Source organism: Eleutherodactylus coqui, chromosome 9 (assembly GCF_035609145.1).
Source record: "Eleutherodactylus coqui strain aEleCoq1 chromosome 9, aEleCoq1.hap1, whole genome shotgun sequence".
Lineage (NCBI taxonomy): Eukaryota > Metazoa > Chordata > Amphibia > Anura > Eleutherodactylidae > Eleutherodactylus > Eleutherodactylus coqui.
The window spans coordinates 59316062-59340104 of NC_089845.1; the positions used below are offsets into that span (position 1 = coordinate 59316062).

At 43.4% G+C, this 24043-nt stretch overlaps 1 protein-coding gene across 1 annotated transcript in view; it reads right to left on the reverse strand.

Moving 5' to 3' along the window:
• Positions 1 to 746: 746 nt before the first annotated feature.
• KCNG2 (potassium voltage-gated channel modifier subfamily G member 2) overlaps positions 747 to 24043 on the reverse strand; it is a 141564-nt gene continuing 118267 nt past the window's right edge. Inside the window, exon 3 of the mRNA XM_066579457.1 lies at positions 747 to 1955. Within this exon, the coding sequence (XP_066435554.1) occupies positions 1248 to 1955 (708 nt within the window). The 3' untranslated portion in view covers positions 747 to 1247. The remainder of the gene's footprint in view (positions 1956 to 24043) is intronic.

Below are 24043 nucleotides of genomic sequence, written 5' to 3' on the forward strand. Positions count from 1 at the left end.
TACAGGGCCTAAGGTGGCCCGCCAATGAAGAATGGCTCCGTCCCCCCAGTGAATCCACCCCACTCTTGTATTGTACTTAGAGCTGTTACCGCTGCAGTTATCAATAGCTGGTCTGGCTCTACCTCAGGACCCCGCTACAGCACCACTTTTTTGGGCCTTGTGATGACAGGCCTGGACTGGTAATCTGTCAAGCCAGGCAGAATCTTGGCTGGTCATAACATCACTGTGTGAACAGTGCTGATAATACCACTCTAGTATTGTTATTGCAGTTACCGAGGCTAGAATGAATGAAGGACCTGTGGTGAGATCACAGTCACATGACCATCAAAAGTCCTTCATCTTGTAATTCAACGGCAGTCTGCGGAGGTAAGAGAAGAGCCTATAGAGCTCCCTTCCACAACTCAGTTCATGGTGTTTATAGGAAGTAATTGGTTCCCTTTAAAAGGGGTTATCTGCCCATTTTTTCACCAATGACCTATCCTCTGCATGGACAGGGGTTCTGAGCAGCAAACTGTCCATGCCGCCTGGCCTTTTACTACACAAACTAGTGCCCATGATATTGCACAAATGGAGACTGATACAGATGTAAACAAAGCCGTACATAGTCATAGGTTACATTCACAACTCTGCTGATCATCATTGGAAACTGTCAACAAGCTTGTTACCAGGTACACCCAAATATGATACTAATAACGGTTTCCTTGAGCCAAAACAAGTCACAGACAATCTATTGTGCATTTAGAAATTTTACTCATTCTGAAATGAAATTTTGTTTCATATAGGAAGAACATTTTTGTAGCCCGTGAAAATATAAACTCAATTTACAGAACTATCACATACAAATATATTAAATGTAATAGATTTTAATTTTTCCTTAAAGCTTTAAAATCAGGAATGGCTTATACAGATGAAAATGAAATTTAATATTCTCTTATGTAATAGTACGTATAAGATTACAGCAAACTCAGTCCAGTTCTATAATTTTTTGCAAAAAAACCCCCAAAAACACTAGTATCCAGTGCAGCCAAGTATAATGGTTGAATTAGTAAAATAGAGCCAATCCATTGTCAAATTTCAAATAATACAGAATCCAGCAACAAAAAAGAACAACTTGTAATCATTAATTTGTCTTTACATTGTTCTGCAGGTAAAATTTTCTTTTAATTAGCTGCAAGTGTATATGAAGTCGAAATCCAGTTCAAATCACCGGCACGAGATCAAGTACTCCTCACCCCAGATAGGATGTCCTACTCTACAGCGGCGCACTGCTCCCGTTCTTCTAGTCTGTGTAGCTGTCGGCTCGCTCTTTGCTGCTGTTCCTTTAGTTCAGTATAAGAACGAGAGAATGTGTGAAATATGGAGGTGACAGGAAATGCCATAAGTAATATTCCACTAAGTATGCTGCTCAGTGCCACTACCTGTCCGGGGATGCTTCGTGGAACCATGTCACCATAGCCCACAGTAGTCATGGAGATGACTGCCCACCAGTAACTTCCGGGGATACTGGTAAACTCTTGCTTGGCACCAAGTTCATTCTCTGCCAAATAAACAAGAGGAGAAAACAAGGCCATGGCAACGCACAGAAATAGTAAGAGGAGTCCGAATTCTCTTGTGCACCTTCTTACTGTGAGGCCTAGCGTCTGCAATCCAAGAGAATGTCGGGCTAGCCTCATGACGTACAAGATGCGTAAAGCTCGCAGCACCCGAAGAACCAGGCCCACCTTCTCCAAGTAGTTGTTTCCTGTCCCTCCAGTTTTTTCGGTAGAAAGTGAATCTACTATTAGAGTTATGTAGTAAGGCAAGATGGCCATCATGTCAATTATGTTGAGCGGCGTTCTTAGGAATACACACTTGCTTTCAGCTTGGATAAAGCGTAGGATGAATTCAAGGGAAAACCAAGCAACGCAAACTGTCTCTAGTACAAAGATATTGTAGCACTTCTGTGAACATTCTCCCTGGAAGAGAAGAACACACAAAGAGTAAACTGTTAGTGTCTAGAAAACAGAAGTGCCTGACGAACTGCATTCTTTATAGAGCTACATCATCAGCAAAATATCTCAATTCAGCATCACGCAACCAGTTATCTGGCAAATTTTATGTAAATATACAGCATTTCTAAGAGCCAGCCAACGCTATGTTTACTTCTCCACGGCTCCTGCATTCTTTTTTAGTTGTCCCATGGGTCATTTGTATGTACTTTTTAGTTCTTTTTGTTTGTAGTTCCACCCTGTATGTTAAGGCAATTTATTTGCTGTTTGGCCATCTGTTGGTTTGGCCGAGAACGAAAACACAAAGGAAGTGACAATCATATTAAATTACATACAAATATAAAAAGGGGCTGTGTTCTTGAATTCTGTATGGTAACTATTTGCAACATTTCTCTTGAAAGCTCAGCCATTTGTTCCTTATACTTCTAACATAAGAGGAATCAAATATCTTGGTTTTCGGATGACACAACACCTAAGGCTACGCATACACGTAACGCATCTTTGGCCAAACGCTCATTTGTCTGACCGCCAACTTACCTGGTATTCACATACACAGGCAAACTTGCATGTGGTACAATGGCTTATCTCACTGACAGCAAAAAAATGGGGCAGCTGACATCCAGCTATTCAATCCTTATCTACCATCAGGGGAGCAACCGGAGGCCACCATACGAATTAGGAGATTGACGAAATCTGTAGGTTTGGCTAATCGAAATCTTAAAATTTAGGCCACTCTCACACATGGCAATGGTAAAACGCAGCGATTTTGATAAGTTACTGCATTCTACAGCGTTTAACGCATCCCATGATTCTGACGGGTGATGAGGTGTGTTAAAAGCGCAATACACGCTAAAATCGAGCAGGAAGCGTTCAAAAATCATGGCGTTAGAAAATGCCACGTTCTAGTGCAGATTTGTGAGGCCCCATTGAAATCAATGGAAACGTTTTACCGTGATTCGTGCGGCATTCAAAACACTGTGGGAATTGCGGTAAAAAGCGCATGTGTGACAGTAGCCTTAGGGCTAGCCTAAATGACTGGCTACATGCTTCTCCTTTCCAGTGTGCTGTCAACGGTCACTGGTAACTCATCACCAAGTCTCTATTCCCATCCCTCAGTGCTTAACTTAACTCCTTCCAATCTACTGTCTGACGTCTGAAGACATTCTGATTGAAGGCTGTACAGCTGCTGATGTTGGAAGACGTCTGGCAGGGTATTCTTACTGTATATTACTGGCCGCTCTGTTCTCGGGGGCCTCTCCAGTATGTCCAATATTGCAGTACTGTCTCTAGCCAGCAGGTGGCGCCATTGTATAATGGCAGAAAGAGAAAGCCCCCTAGGAAACCCTGAATACAAAATTGGATTGCAAAGGGTTAATTGATAACTGAATCTACAAAGGTCAAGGCCAAACGCTCAATAACCCCACTTTACATCTTTCTGCTGTGTCTACTTTAAAAGCAGGTGATGGTACTGGTATGTCCAGTAACATAATGAGATTAAAAAGTTATATTTAACTAGGAACACAGTTTTCTAAATACATACTGCAATTGGCTTTCGATGTAAAAGTTAACTAGCTTTTATATTATTGGCCAACGAGTAGCTTGATAAGAAAAACTTTTTCTACAATAAGACCAAATAAAAATGGTGGCCTTGCAGTTTTTTTTTCTTCCTGTCCTCAAAATGTCAGCTTTGTTCTTCATACATTTTCAGTTAAAGTACTATATCCAGAACCAAAAATGTCAAACGTCAGGCTGGAATGTGACCTAACATTTCTAAGTTTACAAAACTCAGGTGAATCTTGATTCTGATGAAAATCAATGAGACAGAAAAGATTCCATCAAATCACTAACACTGTGTATACTCGAATATAAAAGTCTTGTCGGTGCAGTATATCAGCATCACTCTTCTGCACTGCACACAGCTGATAAATATATAGTGAAACCAGCTGAATGATCTGTCATCCTGCCATGGACTTGATGAGCTGGATATAGTTAGCAATAAAGTGGGGGGTGTCTATACATTCTCAGCTCAAGGCTCTTTCACTGAACTTTATTCCACCAGGTGTAGAAATCTACAATCAAACACAACATTATCATGCAACATTTCTAGTATAAAGCAAATAGATGTCATTATCATGATTATTTTTTGTAAAAACCGACTAAAAAAAGCAGGTGAGGAAAATGGTAATTGAAGGCTTTACAAACTGCAAAAAAATGTCTGTCCGTTAATCCACTATTGAAAAAACATTGAACAAGATGATTGTGAGGAAAGCTATAAGATTTCCTGTCCTCAATTTTATGTCCTGTAACCTGCTCTTCTTACAGTTATTCACCATCTTTCTTTAGCTCGTATTACTGTTCTGATATAAGAATGCTAAGCCGTCTTCAAGGCCATTTTACAGAACTCTCATGAAAAGTAGTTGCAATCGGCCTGAAAGAAGTCCTGCCTCTAACTAAGATGTCATTGTTCTTGTTGAATTGTGATAGCCGATGATAATAAATGAATAATAATTATAATTCTGACAGGTGAGGCGTGTTCTAGCCTCGTTTCGAATGTCTTAGTATATATACTTCTGCTTACTAATTGAATAAACAGATGACTTACAAAATCACACCCAATCACATCCAATGTGTGTGATTTGTTAGTTTCCTCAATGCTCAAGCATGAACTAGCTGAATTTGGATACCTGAAAACATACCAATTAGCAATATTTTGCTAACAGTGTCCACGGAAGGACACTACAAAGAAAGCTGCTGCTGTCCAAAAAAAATAATAAAATAAAAAAGCAAGTTTACCACTTGAATGTTTTACAATCCTTGTAGGAAAATGTTCAATGGATAGATGAGGCAAAAGTGGAACTTTTTACCACAAATGCACAATGTTTGGAGGAATAACACCACTCAATTCTTCTAGGTACAGCTGCACAAAATCAGGAATTTTGTAGGTTCATAGTCATGTGTAGGATTAACCGATTATACCAAACAGGTGATAATGATCATCATTTCCATGTGTAAATTGTTGTATAGGGAGACTTAAAACTGAGTGAGGAACAGCTAAACTCCTCTACAAAAAGTGTAAGGTTGCGGAAGACATTTTTATGTTACAGGTCATACATCATGGTAAGACTGAGCACAGTAACAAGACACAAGGTAGTTATATTGCATTAGCAAGGTCGCTCCCAGGCATAGATTTCAAAGCAGACGGATTTCAAGATGTGCTGTTCAAGCTTGATATAAAAACAAGGCCAAGTGATTCAACTATCAATGAAAACATAGGAAACGGGGTTCACAAAATGGCAGCGGGTGCTCTGGACTGAGTCGTCAAAATTTGAAAGATTTGGCTGTGATGAAAGGCAGTTTGTTTGGCAAAGGGCTGCAGAACAGTTCAATGATGAGTGTCTACAGCCAATGTCATTAAGAACTATCTTTAGCTTAAAGGGGTTGTCTCGCGGCAGCAAGTGGGTCTATACACTTCTGTATGGCCATATTAATGCACTTTGTAATATACAATGTGCATTAAATATGAGCCATACAGAAGTTATTCACTTACCTGCTCCGTTGCTAGCGTCCTCGTCGCCATGGTTCCGTCTAATTTCGGGGTCTTCTTGCTTCTTTAGACGCGCTTGCGCAGATCCGTCTTCTCCCTTCGGCTCCGCTCGGCAGCATCGGCGATTTGGCTCCGCCCCCTTGTACGCATCATCGCGTAGCTCCGCCCCATGATGTGTGCCGGTTCCAGCCTCCTGATTGGCTGGAATCGGCACGTGACGGGGGCGGAGCTACGCGATGATGCGTACAAGGGTACGGAGCCAAATCGCCGATGCTGCCGAGCGGAGCCGAAGGGAGAAGACGGATCTGCGCAAGCGCGTCTAAAGAAGCAAGAAGACCCCGAAATTAGACGGAACCATGGCGACGAGGACGCTAGCAACGGAGCAGGTAAGTGAATAACTTCTGTATGGCTCATATTTAATGCACGATGTATATTACAAAGTGCATTAATATGGCCATACAGAAGTGCTTAACCCCACTTGCTTTCGCGAGACAACCCCTTTAAGAAGAACAAGAAGTCCAGGAAGCGACGATTTGGCCCCTACAGAAACATAACCTCATTATCATTGAGTCTGTTTCGGATTACATGAAGAGACAGAAGGATTTGAGCGAGCCTACAACCAGAGAAGAACTGTGGTTAGTTCTCCAAGATGTTTGGAACAACCTCCCTGCCACGTTCCTTCAAAATCTGTGTGCAAGTGTACCTAGAATTGATGCGCTTTTGAAGACAAGGGCCGTCACAGCAAATATTGATTTGATTGACTTTTCTCTTTAGTTCATTCACTTTGCATTTTGTTAACTGACAAAAATAAACTATTAACACTTCTATTTTTGAAAGCATTCTTAGGGCGCCCACCCACTGGCGTTTTTTTTCACTGCGAAATTCGCAGGTTTTTTTTTTCTGCAGGGGGTCTATGGGACTTGTAATGTAAAAATCGCGATTTTGCGCGATCGCGATTTTAGCTTTGCATGTCCCATAGCCCAAAGACCCCTGCAGAAAAAAAAAAACGCTGCGAATTTCGCAGTAAAAAAACGCTAGTGGGTGGGCACCCTTACTTTGCAGCAATTTTTCCGCACCTGCCTACAACTTTTACACAGTCCTGTACACTAAAAGTCATTTTCTACATTAAATCCGGTAGGCCTCCGCTGGTTTACTAGATCTGTCCTTTCATTTCAATGCCAAATTTCTGGCCCAGCAGTCAAGTGTCTGATTCGGGCTTTAATGTGCCAAGCTATACTTCACAGTAAATATATTTTAGTTGCATTTAGCAATTAAAGAATATAGATATTCTTCTAGTTAGCAGGTAGCACATGATTCAGAACTAGTGCAAAGTGAGAATCTGTAAGGAAATAAAATTCAATTACAAAACTTCTTGTTCTGCTTCATGCTTCTCCGAGACCACAAATCTTACTTTGGCGCAGTAATGTTAAGTAAAGCTGCCTTACATTACTGCTACCATGAAATTACAATTCATCTGCACAGTAGGTAAAACAATTCCTATTACAGTAGAGCCGTTTCCCTTCCTGCAGTGATGACAATTCCGGCAGAAAAAAAGATATTTCACATAGTAATTAAATATGAAGAATATGTACTTCTGAAGGGAAATCGAACAGCTTCTAATCAACAGTTTTCCTTTGAAACACGAGTTCCACCGTAGGATGCTTTTCCTAAAATATGCGGTATAGAAATATTTAGCAATGCATACAAGACATATGTATTAGCAGAAAGAAGGGAAAAGATCATCGGCGTATCCATGCCATTGACCTGCACAGTATATTGAGCAGTGTAGGACATGACTGGTGTTGGTGTATATCCACAGTTAGGCCTCATTCACACGAGCATATGCTGGTGAGTACATAGGTGCGAACGAAACCGGCGCGCCCACGTACGTGCACAAACAAGTATGAATGTAGGTCCGTGCAGCATTGCTTTCAATGGGGCTGCAACTGCTGCCGGTGGCCCCATTGAAAGCAATGGTCTGCCGTCAACCCCTTTAAATATAAGCCCTTCCCTGAAAATCATCCCTAGCAAGTGTCAAAAAAAACCCCAAAAAACACACTCACCTTTTTGGCGCTGTCGAGGCTTGGTGCATCTTCTCTGCTCTGTCCCCGGTAGTGTAATTAAGTTCTTTCAACAGGTGGGGTATTTAAAATCCTCGCCTGCTGAAAGGGCTGCATCTGACTTGCTGAGCACCCAGCCAATCACAGACAGTGCTCAGCCAATCACAGGCAGCACTCGGCCATTCATTGATGAAGGACCCTAGAAGTTTGCCCATTTTAATTTTGTGTCCTACCTACTGCCCAGTTGTGCTTAAAGGAGATGTCCCGAGGCAGCAAGTGGGTCTATACACTTCTGTATGGCCATAATAATGCACTTTGTAATGTACATTGTGCATTAATTATGAGCCATACAGAAGTTATAAAAAGTTTTTTACTTACCTGCTCCGTTGCTAGCGTCCTCGTTCCCATGGAGCCGACTAATTTTTGGCCTCCGATGGCCAAATTAGCCGCGCTTGCGCAGTCCGGGTCTTCAGCAGTCTTCTATGGAGCCGCTCGTGCCAGAGAGCGGCTCCGTGTAGCTCCGCCCCGTCACGTGCCGATTCCAGCCAATCAGGAGGCTGGAATCGGCAGTGGACCGCACAGAAGAGCTGCGGTCCACGAAGACGGAGGATCCCGGCGGCCATCTTCAGCAGGTGAGTATGAAGACGCCGGACCGCCGGGATTCAGGTAAGCGCTGTGCGGGTGGTTTTTTTAACCCCTGCATCGGGGTTGTCTCGCGCCGAACGGGGGGGGGGGGGGGGTTTAAAAAAAAAAAACCCGTTTCGGCGCGGGACATCTCCTTTAAGGTGAGCTGCGGAAGCCTGGAAGCCTAACGCCGCCTATCTACGGGAGATAATCCACTCGTGATAAAATGCCCGCGGATCCTGTTCTGTTAAGCTTTACATAGGATTACTATGGAAAGCGCAACACCGGCGTCCATGAGCGAAAAATCATAGCTATTCTCCGCTTGTGGGATTTAAATTGCGGCATGGTGCGATTTCCGCGATTCTCCATGGTGAGCCTATTAGATAGGCTTATCTCAGAGACCTGTCAGTGCTCCCCCCTTTTCCCCTGCGGCGGAATATCACTAGCGATATATTTAGCCTTGGCCGTGGTCATGGGGCCTAAGGCAGAGTGTGAAGCAATGAAGGAAAATACTGTGCATGTATCCCAGAGAATACCGAATTAGGTCTCCAAGTCCAGAGCAGTGAAAGGAACAACAAAAAAATGTCTAGTTTGGGGGCATCATTAGATGTTACAGAAAATGTTCTTACTGTGCACAGTTCTGGTCACCGGTGCTCAGGAAGAATGTTGCAATGCTTGAGGGGGTTCAAAGACGGGCAACTAAATTAATACATGGAATGACGGGACTAGAATACCCAGAGAGGCTATCAAAATTGGGATTATTTACCCTGAAAAAAAGATGGCTAATGGGTGATCAAATAACTATGTATAAATACAAGAGGGGACAATACAAGGATCTCGATCGCTATGTCTAGAAGAAAGCAGGTTTCATCACCAACAAGTAAGAGCAGTGAGACTGTGGAACTCTCTGCCTGAGGACGTGGTGATGGCAAAATCCATAAAGGAGTTTAACAGGGGACTAGATGTGTTTCTAGGGCGGAAGAATATTACAGGATATAAACATTAGGTGACCAGCGGGTTGTTGATCCGGGTCTTACAGACAGGTAGGAACTATCAGAGGTCGATTTAGGGATTATTCTGAATGCCATTATGGAGTCAGGAATGATTTTTTTCCCCCCGAATGGGCTAATTGGCTTCTGCCTCTTGGGGTTTTTGCCTTCCTCTGGATCAACAAGTTGTTGAAACAGGCTGAACTAGATGGACATTGTCTTCATTCAGCCTAACATACTATGTTACTGGCTTTGAGTAGGATTTCTTTACAATACACATTACACTTGACGTCTTCATGCCATACGACGCCATTCACACCTTTCGGTTGAAGTAGATCCGCATGTGGATTAGCCTGATTTCAATTAATGGGGCAATTCTGAATCCTTCCGTTGCAGAATTTGTAGCAATAATGAACATGCTGCGAATTTCAAAATCGGAAGCGCTTTTATTATTCTACGTGGATTTTTCCCGTGGCATTTAAATGGAGCGCAAAATACCTCATTCACTTGTATTAACTGTTGAAGGTCAGCAGATTCTGTCAAAATTTAGATACGGAAGCCTCATCTAAATCCTGAAAGTGTGAATATGACCTTAATCATCATTGCTGGCTTTGCATAAAACACGACTCTTGGCTTTGTGACTTCATGATGCGTTACAGGAGACTTCATCCATGGCCTTAAGAAATAATGTGCCCATTAGAGACAGCATGCTGGATTTTGTGCTTGTTTAGTCAAAACTTCCTCGTAGACGTCTCTGGCTTTGTGATGGAATAACTCTTAGACTTGATATGATTAGCACTACATTTATATGTCCTAGGTCTTTTGCCAAAACTCTGAGATGCTGGGCCTCTCTGCGAGAACACCGTGTTCCACAAATGTATTTATTTGTGACTGAATAGTTTGATTTGTTTAAGCTCACACAACTGGGGAAAATATTTTTGAGACAAAAAGCCATATGGCAAAAGTCATTCCTCAACAGAAGAATCTTTTTTTTTTAAATAAATGAAAAGTAAAGAAAAGGTGAGCAGTAATGACATTTTCTATAGGGTCAGGGTGTTGTGGTCCAAAAAGGAACAGACACTTTTTAGGGATTTTACCCATGTGGTAGTTTTACAGCACTATTTTTTTTTTCTTCCTGTACCAAAATGATTTTTCAGCATTTTTTTGCCTGTGACATATCGGGCTATTTTTTAAATATCTTTTTTACACAGATTTTTTTCAATTAGGGGTAAAAAGCTAAATAACAAGATTTTTTTAAATGTGTAGTTTATTTTTAAATTAGTATATTTACGCTAAAATAAAGTATAGCAATATGTTCCTCATCTTGGTTTCGCATATTTTGATATTTAATTCTCATGGTCACGGATTACAGGGTACACAGCACATAGCGATGGTTTGGGTTGGCGTCATCAGTGGGTCATTTATCTTTTCATTATATATACACTATATAATAATATAGAATGTATTTTACATTTTTTTAACCTTTTTTTTTACACTTCTGCCCCCCCTCCATGACGACATACAAGTCCTCTAGGTAACATTCACATTGTCTTTTTTTTATTTCACACTTTTACACTGTAATAAGGGCAAACCATCCCCCTTGTGTGACAGTAGTCACTAACTGAGTTGATTTGGGTCTGCTAAAACCCTGCAGCTCTGCTGTGACAGGGGGCACCCAGCAGTCACGTGATTGCCAGGTCCACTAGTGGAAGTGGCATTTTCGCTTTTTCTATTCACTATATATTGCTCATTGAGCACCATGTAGTCTCTAAGAGAAAAGGCAAAAGTGGTTAAATACTGCTCTTGCCTTCTCCTCTGGGTCGTCGGCTGTGACTAACAGCTGAGGACCAAACCTGCTCCTGCTACATTGCAGGAGCCTTAATCTTGCGCTGTATTTTTACAATCGGCTGGGATTAAAGGCCAGTAAATTTACTGTGCTTGGTCCTTATTGGGTTAAAGTAAACTTTTCCCAACCCTTTCCAGAGTTTGTATCTAGTTGCAGACCATTAATATTTTGTTTGATGTAGGACTTCTGCCTGAATATCTTTTTATGAGATTGGAAACTAAATCTGACTCTAGGGCCAACTCTTGTCCTTTTCTTTTACCATATAAGAGAAGAATCCTGGGAGAATTGACACTGTTGTGTAACAAACTATAGGGCTTCAGACATGGACAGAATATAAGCTTGTTGGATTTTATAGGGATCATGTATCATCAGGAGTGTTGGGGGACACTCATCTGTGAGGCAGTCCAGTGCTTAGGATGCTTTACCTGTAGGACATTGTGGTAAGTTACTATGAACTCATGTCAATTAATGGGCCAGTTCAGCTCAGCAGGAACCTTACAGTTTTTATCTTCCATTTACAATAAGGCAGTCCTTGCAGAACATGGTCAAGTTCTGCCTATTGATATAAAAATTAATGACACGTATGCATCTAATATACATAAGCCTCCATGCTTTTTCTTGCACCGCACTTTGCCCCCTGTGCTGTAACTTTGGTGTATGATGTTGGTGTCCTTAGATGACACACATGCTCAACGGTGCCGTAAAATCATCAAATGTGAGTTTAATACATTCAGGGACCTGTCAGGCGGGTTGAAAGTTACAATGTTAAGTCTATGGGTGGCGCTGCTGTGCTTCAGGCATGGAATGAGTGAAGCGTGGCTAAGCAACACAGCATACACTGCTAAGCTGCACCATACACTGCCCGACCAAGAGCGATAGAGAGACAGACAGACTGAAGGAGAGCGATACAGACCCAGAGAAAGTGATAGAGAGACATACGAAGAGCAACAGAGACAAAGAGAGAGCAATACAGACCAGAAAAGTGAGCAATAGAGAGAGCGCGAGACAGACAGAGAAAGACAGGAAGAGAACGAAAGAGACAGATAGAAATAAGCAGACAATGAGATAGAAAGACAGAGAGAAACAGACAATGAGAGAGACAGAGAGAGAAAGACAGACAAAACAGAAACAGACATACAGAGAGAGACCTGTAGACATTAGATATCTGCTCCAAATACAAAGTGACACTAAATAAATCATCTAACTCAGCAGATTTAGAAGCTCACAACCACCACTTTTGAAACATTTTATGTTCACGTAGCAAACATCGAGTCAATCTAGTTATCATAATAGGTGCACTTCAGTCATTGGTTGCCTCATTGCATCATCTAAAGTGCTCTTAAGATGATGCAATGAGGCACCCAATTCCGTGCAAGAGAAAAAAAAAAAATAACAGATCTGGACCTCATTATGCTAATTAGCCATTTAAATCAGGGTGTGTTTGTCTGCTGCGCCCCGCATGTGCAAAAAGTACAATAAAATGTGCTGATACGCGCACAAATCAACCTCGTTCATAGTGCAAATACGTTGCACTGAAGTCTGTTTAGATCGGCTGATTTCTCGTTTGAACGAGCGAATGATGTGAGAATTTGCTCATTGGCTCGGGCATTCTATTTATACCGCCAAGTACATCGTTGGCTCGTTCAAACTAGAAATAGCTCAGTCGTTCACATTCGCTGTACGAGGGACTGAGCGAGCGGTACTAAATCATTAGTCAATGAGCCACCCATGGTTTGTATGCTGCATAAAATGAACGATGAATGAAAAGCGAACTAGTTATCGTTTGTTTGTGTGATTTGTGACTTTGTGTACACTGAAGATTATCATTCATTTTTGCTCGTTTGAACAATAATGGTTCCTTTAGGGTGCAATCTGAGTGAGTTAAATGACAGATAAGGATAGTGGCATGAAGGCATCTCTCAGGACACCTCCTCCTCCCTTGTACGATGCTGCAATCCAATTAGCCTTGATTAATCCATAACTGTCAAAATCATGACCTCGCTGTATGCAGATTGCAGTAGTGCGCAGTACAACATCCACGGTGAGCCCTTAGGGGAGTAGATATTACGCTACTACGGGGTCTCTGAAAATACAAAGACACTAATCATGACTGCCTGTACGGAGCTGGAAGAATGTGATATCATCATGTCATTTAAAGGCACAACAAAAGTAACAGGACACACCAGAGACTGCAAGCTGGATCTTCACATTTGCTCTTTACGTTCCCTGCTAGCGAATGTTATATTATGGACTCCACTAAATGATCAACAAATCCATTATCTGTATACTTGGCTTACGCTCTACATTAAATCTGCAAAATCACAGTGGTTCTTGCAATTTGGACTGATGTTTGTTTATTGGCTGATTTACTAGGTCTTGTGTGTTTGCATGGGCACCACATATATAGAGCATAGAGATTTCTAGCATAGTATGTAAATCTGAAAAAAGACATTTGTCCATCCAGTTCAGCCTTCCAATGTTGATCAAGATGAAGCCAAAAAAAAAAAGAGGTAGAAGCCAATTCTCCACATTTCCTGACTTAAATCCGGCAATCTGAATAATTCCTGGATTAACAACCTGAAGTGATTAATGATAACATATAATATTGTATCGCTCAAGAAAGATGTCCATTCCCCTCTTCAACTTTTATCGAATTTGCCATCACCACGTCCTCAGGCAGAGAGTTCATAATATCACTGCTCTTACAGTAAAGAACCCCCTTCTAAGATGGTGTCGAAAACGTCTTTACTCCAGATGTAGAGGGCGCCCCCTTGTTACAGTCACAGTCCTGGGTTTTAAAGGATAATGGAAGAGATCTCTGTATTATCCCCTCTGGGATAATTAGAACCTCTCTGGATATTGTAGTCCGCCCATTCTGTTTATTACTTTAGTTGCCCACCTTTGTACCCGCTCAAGCTCTGATATGTACTTCTTGAGTACGGATGCCTCAAACTGTATATAATATTCCATTTGTGGTCTGACCAGTGACTTGTAAAGAGGAAGAACAATGTTCTCGTTATGTACCCCTAGACCTCTTTTGATGCACTTCGTGATCCTATTTACTTTGGCGGCAGCTGCTTGACGCTGGTTGCTCCAGTTATGCTTTTATTATAGCAGTTAACTGAAAGCTTATTACAAAATTGATGAGAATTACAAAGTCTTTGTTTTAAATACAGTGTTTTAATATGGAGGCCTCATCTTTGATTAAGGATGGCCAATGAAGGAGAAGCATCTGTACTCTGCTGCTGCATCAAATTTCTCTTTGGTTACTATGTGCTGCTGCAGCCAAGTGTTCAGGAGGTACATTCTACCGGGCTCTTATCTCAATTGAGCGCTGCTGTGTTTCCCACACCTTTCTATCATAGCCAGCATTAACTCTTCTAACAAGTTTGTTCTACAGTAGGTCTTCTATGGGAACAGACAAGATGGACTAGCCCTTGACTCCCACAAGCATTAATGAACATTGGATGCACATGACCCTGTCACCGGTTGTCATTCCTTTGATGACTTTTGGTACACTGCATACTGGGAACACCCCATATAGGCTGCCCTTTTGAAGATGCTCTGACACAGCCTTCTAGTCATCACAACTTGGCCCTTATCAAAGTTGCTCAAAACCTTACACGTGCCCATTTTTTCTGCTTCGAACACATCAACTTCACCGATTGTTCAGTTGCTTCCTAATATACAGTATCGTACCTCCCCTGAACAAAGGCCATTGTCACAAGATGTTATTTATATCACTGGTCAACGGCTTTAAATATTATGGCTGATTGGTTTACACTGGAGATGAGCGAACGTGCTCGCTTAGGACAATAACTCGATCAAGCATCGTTTTTTTTTCCGAGTAACTGCCTACTCGGACGAAAAGATTCGGGGGGGGGGGGGGGGGCGGGGTGGAGCGTGGGGTAGCAGGGGGGAGCTCTCTCTTTCCCCCCACTCCCTCCCGCTCACCCCCGAATCTTTTTCGCCCGATTAGGCAGTTACTCGAAAAAAGCGATGTTCGATCGAGTAATTGCTCTAAACGAGCATGTTCGCTCATCTCTAGTTTACACATATCCGCCACAGCTAAAAAGAATCCTCTACGGGTAACTTGAGGATAGTCAAGTTGTTTACAGAACATTTGCTATTCTATAGCTCACACGTATTGTTGACACATCAGATTAACCATACGATCTGTCATTTGCATCATTAATAAATATTCATGCCTTGTGAAGAAACTACGGTAGACCGCCATCAGTTTTTGATTAACGACTTTGATAACCTATTTGTCTCCACCTTACTTCTGCTTTCATTTATTAAGTGTCTCAAGATTATCTCCACTCTGGTTCGTACGGGTCTAACGATATACAGTTATTCAACCAAGAGGAAGACAAAAATTACAATTCTGTAATAAGGTTGATTTGTAATTATTTATATTGTCACTATGAAATTGCAAATACTGCATTACCATAATATCTCCGCATGTACGAGGCAGCAATCAAGTAGCAAGACTAATGGCAACATATTGAATCTATTACCATAATGAATAAACCCATGGAGCAGTTGTGGTGGCGATCTGTCCACATCAATGTTCTCAATCTCCAGGTACTTTATGTATTGGCGGATAGTCAACAATTGGTAGTCTTCCTCTCTAGTTAATATGATAAAATGGTGTACGGTTCATTTAGGATTTCTGCACTTCCAAACTATTTTATGTTTTATGTATCAGAAGTTTTAATGACTGCAGTATTTCTCCGTTCGAAGCGCACCATGTTGAGCTGCCTTCATAGAGAAAGGTGTAATTATCTGCTGCATCCTGTGCCTCGTTGCTGATTAGCATTGTTGTCTGCAGGTAACTTCTCTTTCAGTTCTGTACTGTGCAAATTTTAGTGACATCCTAATATTGGGAAAAAGCTATAAAAAGGCAAGTTATTTTGATGACAAATGAGAATGCTGGGACTGTGGAAATAACTGGCTGAGGGATCGAAAACAGAGGGTTGTCATTAATGGAAGACATGCAGATGGCTCATCGCTCTTAGTGGGGGAACCACAGGGTCCGGATTAGGCTGTGCTTTCCAATATATCCACTGCTTTGCAGGGGGTTTTACAGAGTAAGGCCTCATGTCCACGGGCAAAAGAAGAATTAAAATCCGCAGCGGATTTTAACTCTTCTCCTGCACGCGGATCCGCACCCCCTAGGGATGCATTGACCACCCGCAGGTAGATAAATACCCGCGGATGGTCAATAAAAAGGATTTTAAAAAAAAAGGGAGCATGAAAAAATCTGGCCCATGCTCCATTTTCGTGCGGGTCTCCGAAGCCTATGGAAGCCGTCCGGATCCGCGGGAGACCTAAAATAGGAATTTAAAAGAATGAACTCACCCGCAGCGGACCGGGAAGGTCTTCTATTCCTCACGGCCAGATCTTTCTTGCTTCGGCTCGGCGGATGTGCCCGGCGCATGCGCGCAGCACGTCGGCGACGTGCCGCCGGCGTGACGAGTTCATCCGCCGGCCAAAAAAGAGGATCCGGCCGTGAGGAAGAGAAGACCTTCCCGGTCCGCTGCGGGTGAGTTAATTCTTTTAAATTCCGATTTTAAGCGCTCATGTCCGCGGGGCAGGAGGGACCCGCTACGGATTCTCCATGGAGAATCCGTAGCGGGCCTGATTTTCCCCGTGGACATGAGGCCTAAGGCCGTCTGCACACTGGCGATCCGGATTCTGTATGCGGAAGCCCGCAGTGGAATCCGGCTCAGACTCTTGCTGGTAACACCGTATACCTTTGCTTTTCTGTATTGTGGATGACAGCGGACGCTTCGTCAGTCATGTGCAGTACAGATTTTTTTTCTTTTTAAATCTTTGTTTTTCCCATGCCGTCGCTAGGCAATGACGCAGGTACCCGCAGCCCATGCGCAATGTCAACAGCGGACGGGCTGCGGGTCAAACGGCTACTATTGACTTCAATGGAGTTTGCACAATAATAGAACATGCTCGCGGAAATCGCTATCTGCTCATCTGAGCCGACATGCGAATGTTCTATTTTTCAATGTGTGCGGAATTCCGCAGATTGCGGGTGATGTCAGATTCCGCAATTCAAATCCAGTCGTGTGCAGCTATTGAGCAAATACGTTTGTGCGGACGAGCACTAAAAACAATATTTGCAGATTAAAATAAACTATCAAGTAACACAGAAGGTGGTGATCATTTATTACAGATGGATTTGGATAAGTAGGAGGCTTGTGTAGAGAAAAGGCAAATGAGGTTTCACACTGATAAATGTAAGATTCTAATAGGATATCAGATGTCACCCATTAGGAAAACCCTGGGTAAACGCTCATAGAAGAGGACATGGAGTTATAATGGACAGCAAACTGAAATATAGTAACCAGCTGCTGCCAAAGCAAATTATATCATGAGGTATATAAAAAGGATATAGATGCACACGATAAAAACTGGAGCAGGTAGAAGAGGGCAACTACATCTAGAGGATGTCACTATTGTTAAAAGGGGTTGTCTGGTTATTAGAAGATATGCTCCACTTTAGTGCCCATTGTGCTAAAATAAAAGGAGCAGTACGTACTTGTTCCCTGCCGCCATGATCCAGCACTGCAGTCCCACTGTGGTCCCGGTGTTTGTTGCTACTGCTGATGTCACCGGAAGTCAGGTGACCGCTGCAGCCAATCTAAAGCTACAGCAGTCACTGAACTCCTGGCATCATGGCGCTCAAAATGTGAGTGCTGATGCCAGGAGACCGAGCAGTGATGCTGCAGCCTCTGATGGCTGGTGATTGCAGCCTGACTTCTGGTGGCAGCAGCAAACAACACTAGGACCATGGCGGGACTGCAGTGCTGGATTGCGATAGCAGGCAAGTACTGCTCCTATTCTTGTTTTAGCACAGTAGGCAATAAAGGGGGCATGTTGTCTGGGAACCTGACAACCCCTTTAAACTTTTGGATGTTATAGTATAAGATTACTGGAGTTTAGGTCGTTGATCCATATATTTATTTTTATCACTACTTTCAGAATTGGCAATTTTTTTTTAAACCTTTAAAAGGGAACCAGTTACGTTGTACATACAGTGCTATCTATGGGCAGAATGTTATGGAGCTGGAAAAACAGACTAACATATAAGATTCAGTAATCAGCTACTTGCATGTAGACTTTTTTTCATCCAATTTCTGGACAGAAAAGACTTTCCGAAAATCAAATAAAAAATAGGACCCATTCATTTGAACCATATAAATTGGTATCCTACTTTCCTTGGTTTTATTTGCAGGCTTAGGGCCAAGAGAGATGTCTGCTGAAAAAGGTAGGAACCCATTTTTCCTAGGTTATAATTAAACCGCCTGGTATTAGTGTTAGGACTAGAGTTGAGCGAACCTACTCGGCCACTTCCCCTTTTCGCCCGAGCGCCGCGATTTTCGAGTACTTCCGTACTCGGGCGAAAAGATTCGGGGGGCGCCGTGGGTGAGTGGGGGGTTGCAGCCGGGAGTGGGGGGGGGGGGGGAGAGAGAGGGGGCTCCCCCGTTGCCCGCTGCTAACCCCCGCTCCGCCACGCCGCCCCCCGGCGTCCCCCGAATCTTTTCACCCGAGTACGGAAGTACTCGGAAATCGCGGTGCTCGATCGAGTAATTACTCGAAACGAGTACGTTCGCTCATCTCTAGTTAGGACCCATCCGAAAGCTCGGTCACCTGGATGTGGTGGATGGGCCAATTTACGACTCATACTTTGATCAAAACTATATACTAAGAACCTTGCATTTTCTAATGTAGTTAGTATATGCATTAGAGTTACGTATTTTTCTGATAAAAAAATGTATTTAAGAGCTGCTGCCATGCGTTTCAGATTGCAGATATTGTCACCGGGATGTGCCATCCTCTCCACAAAACTGTTTGATTCCACTTTCTGAAAGTAACAAAGCTGCTGGAACCTTGAAACAATTTATATTGGATGTTCTTTCAGGTAACGGGTTGGTACTGCAAGCTGCCATTCACTTCAATGGCACTCAGCCTGCAGTACCTACTCAGGCCACTGCACAATGTACAGAGCTATCCGCTTCCTGCAGCAAGACACCTAGAAGTAGGACAACCCCTTTAAAGGGTTTTTTCCAGTGAAATACTATTGATGACCTATCATCAGGATAGGTCATCAATAGTTGATTGGCTGGGGTCCGCCACTCCGGACCCTGACCGATCAGCTGAGCGGGCGCATGTTGTCAGCGTCACAATAACAGAGTTCGGAGTGGAAGCCTCCGCACCGACCTCTGTGTTGTGGCCGGCGCTTGTAACTGCAGGCACGGCTCTCATTGATTTCAATGAGAGCCATGCCTGCAATTACAAGCGCCGGCCACTACACGGAGGTCAGCGCGGAGACTTCCGCTCTGACCTCTGTGTATTTGGAGCAGAAGTCTCTGCGCCGACCTCCCATGTGCCTGGCGATTGTAACTGCAGGCACAGCTCTTATTGGAATTAATGAGAGCCGTGCCTGCAGTTACACGCACCGGCCACTACACAGAGGTTGGTACAGAGGCTTCCGCACTAACCTCTGAGTTGTTGCGCTGCAAACAACATGCGCCCACTCAGCTGATCAGTCGGGGTCCCGTGTGACGGACCCCAAATGATGAACTATTGATTACCTATCCTGAAATTAGGTCATCAATAGTATTTCACTGCAAAATCCCTTTAACCTTACTAAATACAGTCAGACCTCTACTTTTATTGTCTTTGCCTTTTGCCGGTTTCTAGTTTCGAAGATTCTTCTAGCCAAGATTTCGCCTGCTGTTTCGCTGGCTGTTTCTAGTTTCACCGCTGGTCCACTTGACCTTGCAGGCGGCGTCCCTGTCCCTCTTGCGGCTTTCCAGGTGCTCCAGGAGACTTCTGTGTCAAATTCAGCGTTGAAAAGCCTTTCTCTTCCTGGTAACGTGGGTTGAATACCCCGCCTCCATCAAGAGAATGCGGTGATTGGCTTAGGAGCGCCGTGGCTCAGACAATCACAGCCGATGCATGATGAGCCAATCACAGCCATCCAATGGTGTAATTCATTGAATAGCTATAATTGGCTCATCAAGTGCCGGCTGTGATTGGCTGAGGCTGCGATCCTGAGCCAATCACAGTATTCTCTTCCTGGAGCGGGGTATTCAACTGACGTCAAGAATATAATAGTGCTTCAGCGCTGAATGCGACATGAAAGCTTGCGGGAGCGCCTGGAGAGCAGTGAAAGGGACGGGGACACTGCCTGCGAGGTGAGTATTTCAAGCCTCCCAGAAAATTAGGCTAGGACTTATTTTCAAGGTAAGTCTTCTTCTTGGGTAGTACCATATAAATACATAGTAACATAGTAGGTAAGTCCATGCAGTTCACCCTATTACACTCCCCACCCGGAAATTGGAATGTCTAGAACGAATTCATTGGATTTACATTGATTCCTATGGAAATAATTGCCTCTAGTTTCATTGCTTTCAAATTTGGCCGATTGCTTTCAGGCGGATTACCAACAAAACCAGAGGTTTGATTGTACTGTAGGTTTGTATGCAATCTTTTACTACTTCACTACAAATTTAAAACATAGCAAAAGCCTGTATCAAGTTGTCCACTGGAAAAATACTTCCATCTGTTTCCATAACTCCCATAGGGCTGTATAGAGTGACTAGTAATTATTAGGAAATTATACGGTAGTACCAGTGTTTCTGGTGGTGCAATGCGCCACACAGCTGTGCTACATGCTACATCTATTCTGATCCCCAGGCATCACGCACACAGCTCTACTACATCCATCCTGATTCCGAGACATCACACACAGAGCTGTACTAAGTCCATGTTGATGCGCAGACATTACACACACAGCTCTACTCCATCTATCCCGATTCCCACACATTACACACACAGCTCTACTCCATCCATCCCGATTCCCACACATTACACACACAGCTTTACTACATTCATCCTGATTACCACACATCACACACACAGCTCTCCTACATGCATCCTGATTACCACACATAACACACAGCTCTCCTACATGCATCCTGATTACCACACAACACACAGCTCTCCTACATCCATCACGATTCCCAGACATCTCACACACACAGCTGTATTACATCCATCCTGATTACCACAAATTACACACAGACCTCTACTACATGCATCCTGATTACCACACATCACACACACAGCTGTTCTCCATCCATCCCGATTGGAATTTGTTATTTTGTATTCATCGTAACATGAAGCTACTGCCATTCCTAATGTAACCAAGAGCAGGAAGGCCGGGCTCATACGAACGCAACTTCAATGCGTATTATGTGCGCAGTGTATGTGCATAATACGCAGTAAATGGAGTCAATGAAAGTACATAGATCAATTCACACTTGCGTATATTCATTGCGTATAATCTGCATGTAAAAAAATGCAGCATGTTCAGTTTTACATCGTATTACGCATGATCGAGCCCTATTGTTCTCAATGGGTGCGTACAAAACACTGTACATATGCAACTATATGCACTTTGCTAGTAAATGATACAAGGAAAATAAAAAAGAAGGAACCAAAAAGTCAATGCATGACAGCACGTGTGAGACTTGTGTATGCCGGTGCGTGACCGTGTTGACAACTGCGGCGATACGAGGTTTTGCGTGCTGGTAAAACGCTACATGCAGCATTTTACCATATACGCCGAGCTTACCAGGCCATCGCCCACTTCCCCTCCCTTCCCATCGCAGGCTCACCTCTCTTCCTCGCTCCGTGCAATGGGAGGGGGCAGTGCGGGGGTCCGCTCTGCCTCCTCCCATTGATGGGTATGGACAAGTGTCGGGGAGAGGGCAGGCACTTATCTCTGCCCCGTCCCTTGTCCATAGCATCAATGGGAGGAGGCGGGGTGGACCGGCGCTTAGCTCCGGCCTCGTCCCGCCCCCTCCCATTGCACAGAACTTGAGGGGAGGAAGACAGGTGAGCCTGCACGGGGGGGGGGGGGGGGGGAGGGGGAGGGGGAGAACAGAGTGAGGGAGTTTAGCAGCCACGCTGCTAAACGCTCTCTCACTTAAGGCCGCTGCCATGGGCTCCCATAGGAGCCAGTGTAGCAGCTGGACATATTCCTGCCAAAACATAGTTCCAGAGCTATGTTTTGGCTCCGACGTAAACCCCCCCGGCGCTATATTGGCTTGGCCGAGCATTTTTACGTCTGACAAATACGCCCATGTGATCTGATGCGTTGGAATCCAATGAGGCTTCTTTCACATGAGCACATAACGCCGGCCGTGAAAACGCCGGCCGTTATGCGCTCATGTGAAAGAAGCCTCATTGTGAGCTACCACAGAATCTCTGAGATAACTTTGAGGTGTATTTAAGGCCGGGTTCACACCTGTGTTGTGATCTCCATTCGGATGTTCCGTCGCAGATACGGCACAAAATCCTGGAAGAAATAGCGCTGCATGCAGCGCTTTTTCTTCCATGATGCCGGGCAGCTGAGCTGAAATCAATGCAGACCCCATTATAGTAAACAGGGTAGGTTAGGCGCAATTCGGTTCTGTCATAAGACAGACCCATTCGGTCAGGGGATTCCCCTTTCCTGCTCCTCCAACAGAGCAGGAAAACAGAATCCCCACCGCAGATGTAAAAGTATCTGACGAAGTATAAAAATTAATGTCTGAAACTTATCAGAGGGTAAATTAATTCCTCCAAGTAGATTTCTATATTAATCTGTTTTAAACCTGTTCAGCTACAGACCTAAACTAAGGCCACATTCTGATGCCCATGAGGAAGACGTAGAGTTTATTCCAAAAACAAGACCGGATCCCATCAGGACAAGGCAGGGAAAGTTTTCCCAAAGATTTCATTTGGGAACCGCTTCCATGCTTTGTTCTGATGGGATGCATTCCTGCTCTTGGACATAATGGGGCACTTTGTTGGACTTGTAGATTCAGTACCATCTCAAAACTCTGTAATCTAAATAGTAACCCTTTCCAATCCAATTTTGGATTCAGGGTTTCCTAAAAGACTTTCTCTTTTTGCTGTTATACAACAGTGCCATCTGCTGGCTAAAGCCAGTCTATGTGAGCCTCCGACAACGGAGTGGCTGGCAATAGACGGTAAGAATACCCTGATGGATGTCTTTAGACATTGACGTCTTCCTACATTCTGATTGAAGCTTGTACAGTTTCAGACAGTGGATTGGAAAGGATTAATGACAGTCCTAGACACTGCCTCTTAGCCACTTCAGTCTGGCTTTGATCCACCATAAGATTTCCTTTAGTTCATGCTTCTTCTATAGGGCTGAACATAGATGGTTATCACTTACAGCAGTCCATGTAATTTTTATATTAATTCTTAGCACCTCCTGCAGCGGTCTGTAGCCAGAATTATACAGAAATGATAACTAGCTCAAATCAGAAATGAGAGATTTGCTCAGATGAGCATACAATGTATGAGATGAGTGAACTACATGAGGTTTAGTAGAATGTAAAGGTCGTCAGAAGAAACCATTAGGAGCTGAAGCCGGCTCACAGCGGATCATGCACGGACCGCGGCGGCCTGTACAGCAGATCATAAAAGCATTTTCCTTATAATGTCATCACCTTAAGACTGGGATACCTTTTAAGCAGCATCTTGTTCTAGCTTGGCAAGTAATATCCACTTTTATGCCTTCACTGTTTACATTCCTAGATTAATAGAAAGAAACCTGGATCCATAAGCACTTGTTATAAAACCATGATTTATAGTCTCATCCATTTCGAAGAGGTTTTCTCCATCATCGTATTACATCTATTCAGCCGTAGATGGTCTATTACTTACCGCTGCCAAAACCCTTCCTTGCTCACTGATATTACTCTTCTGTGAATTACATGAGAAACCTGAAATGTTAATCCTTGTGGGGTTTTATTGGACTGACTGTAGGGCTCCAAAAACAAAAGTGTGTAGAACTGCCACCCGATCTGCAGCTGTCGCCAACTGTACTATGGTAGGTCAACAGCCAACCTTTAACAGCAAGAGTGGGGACATCACCCTACCACTTCCAG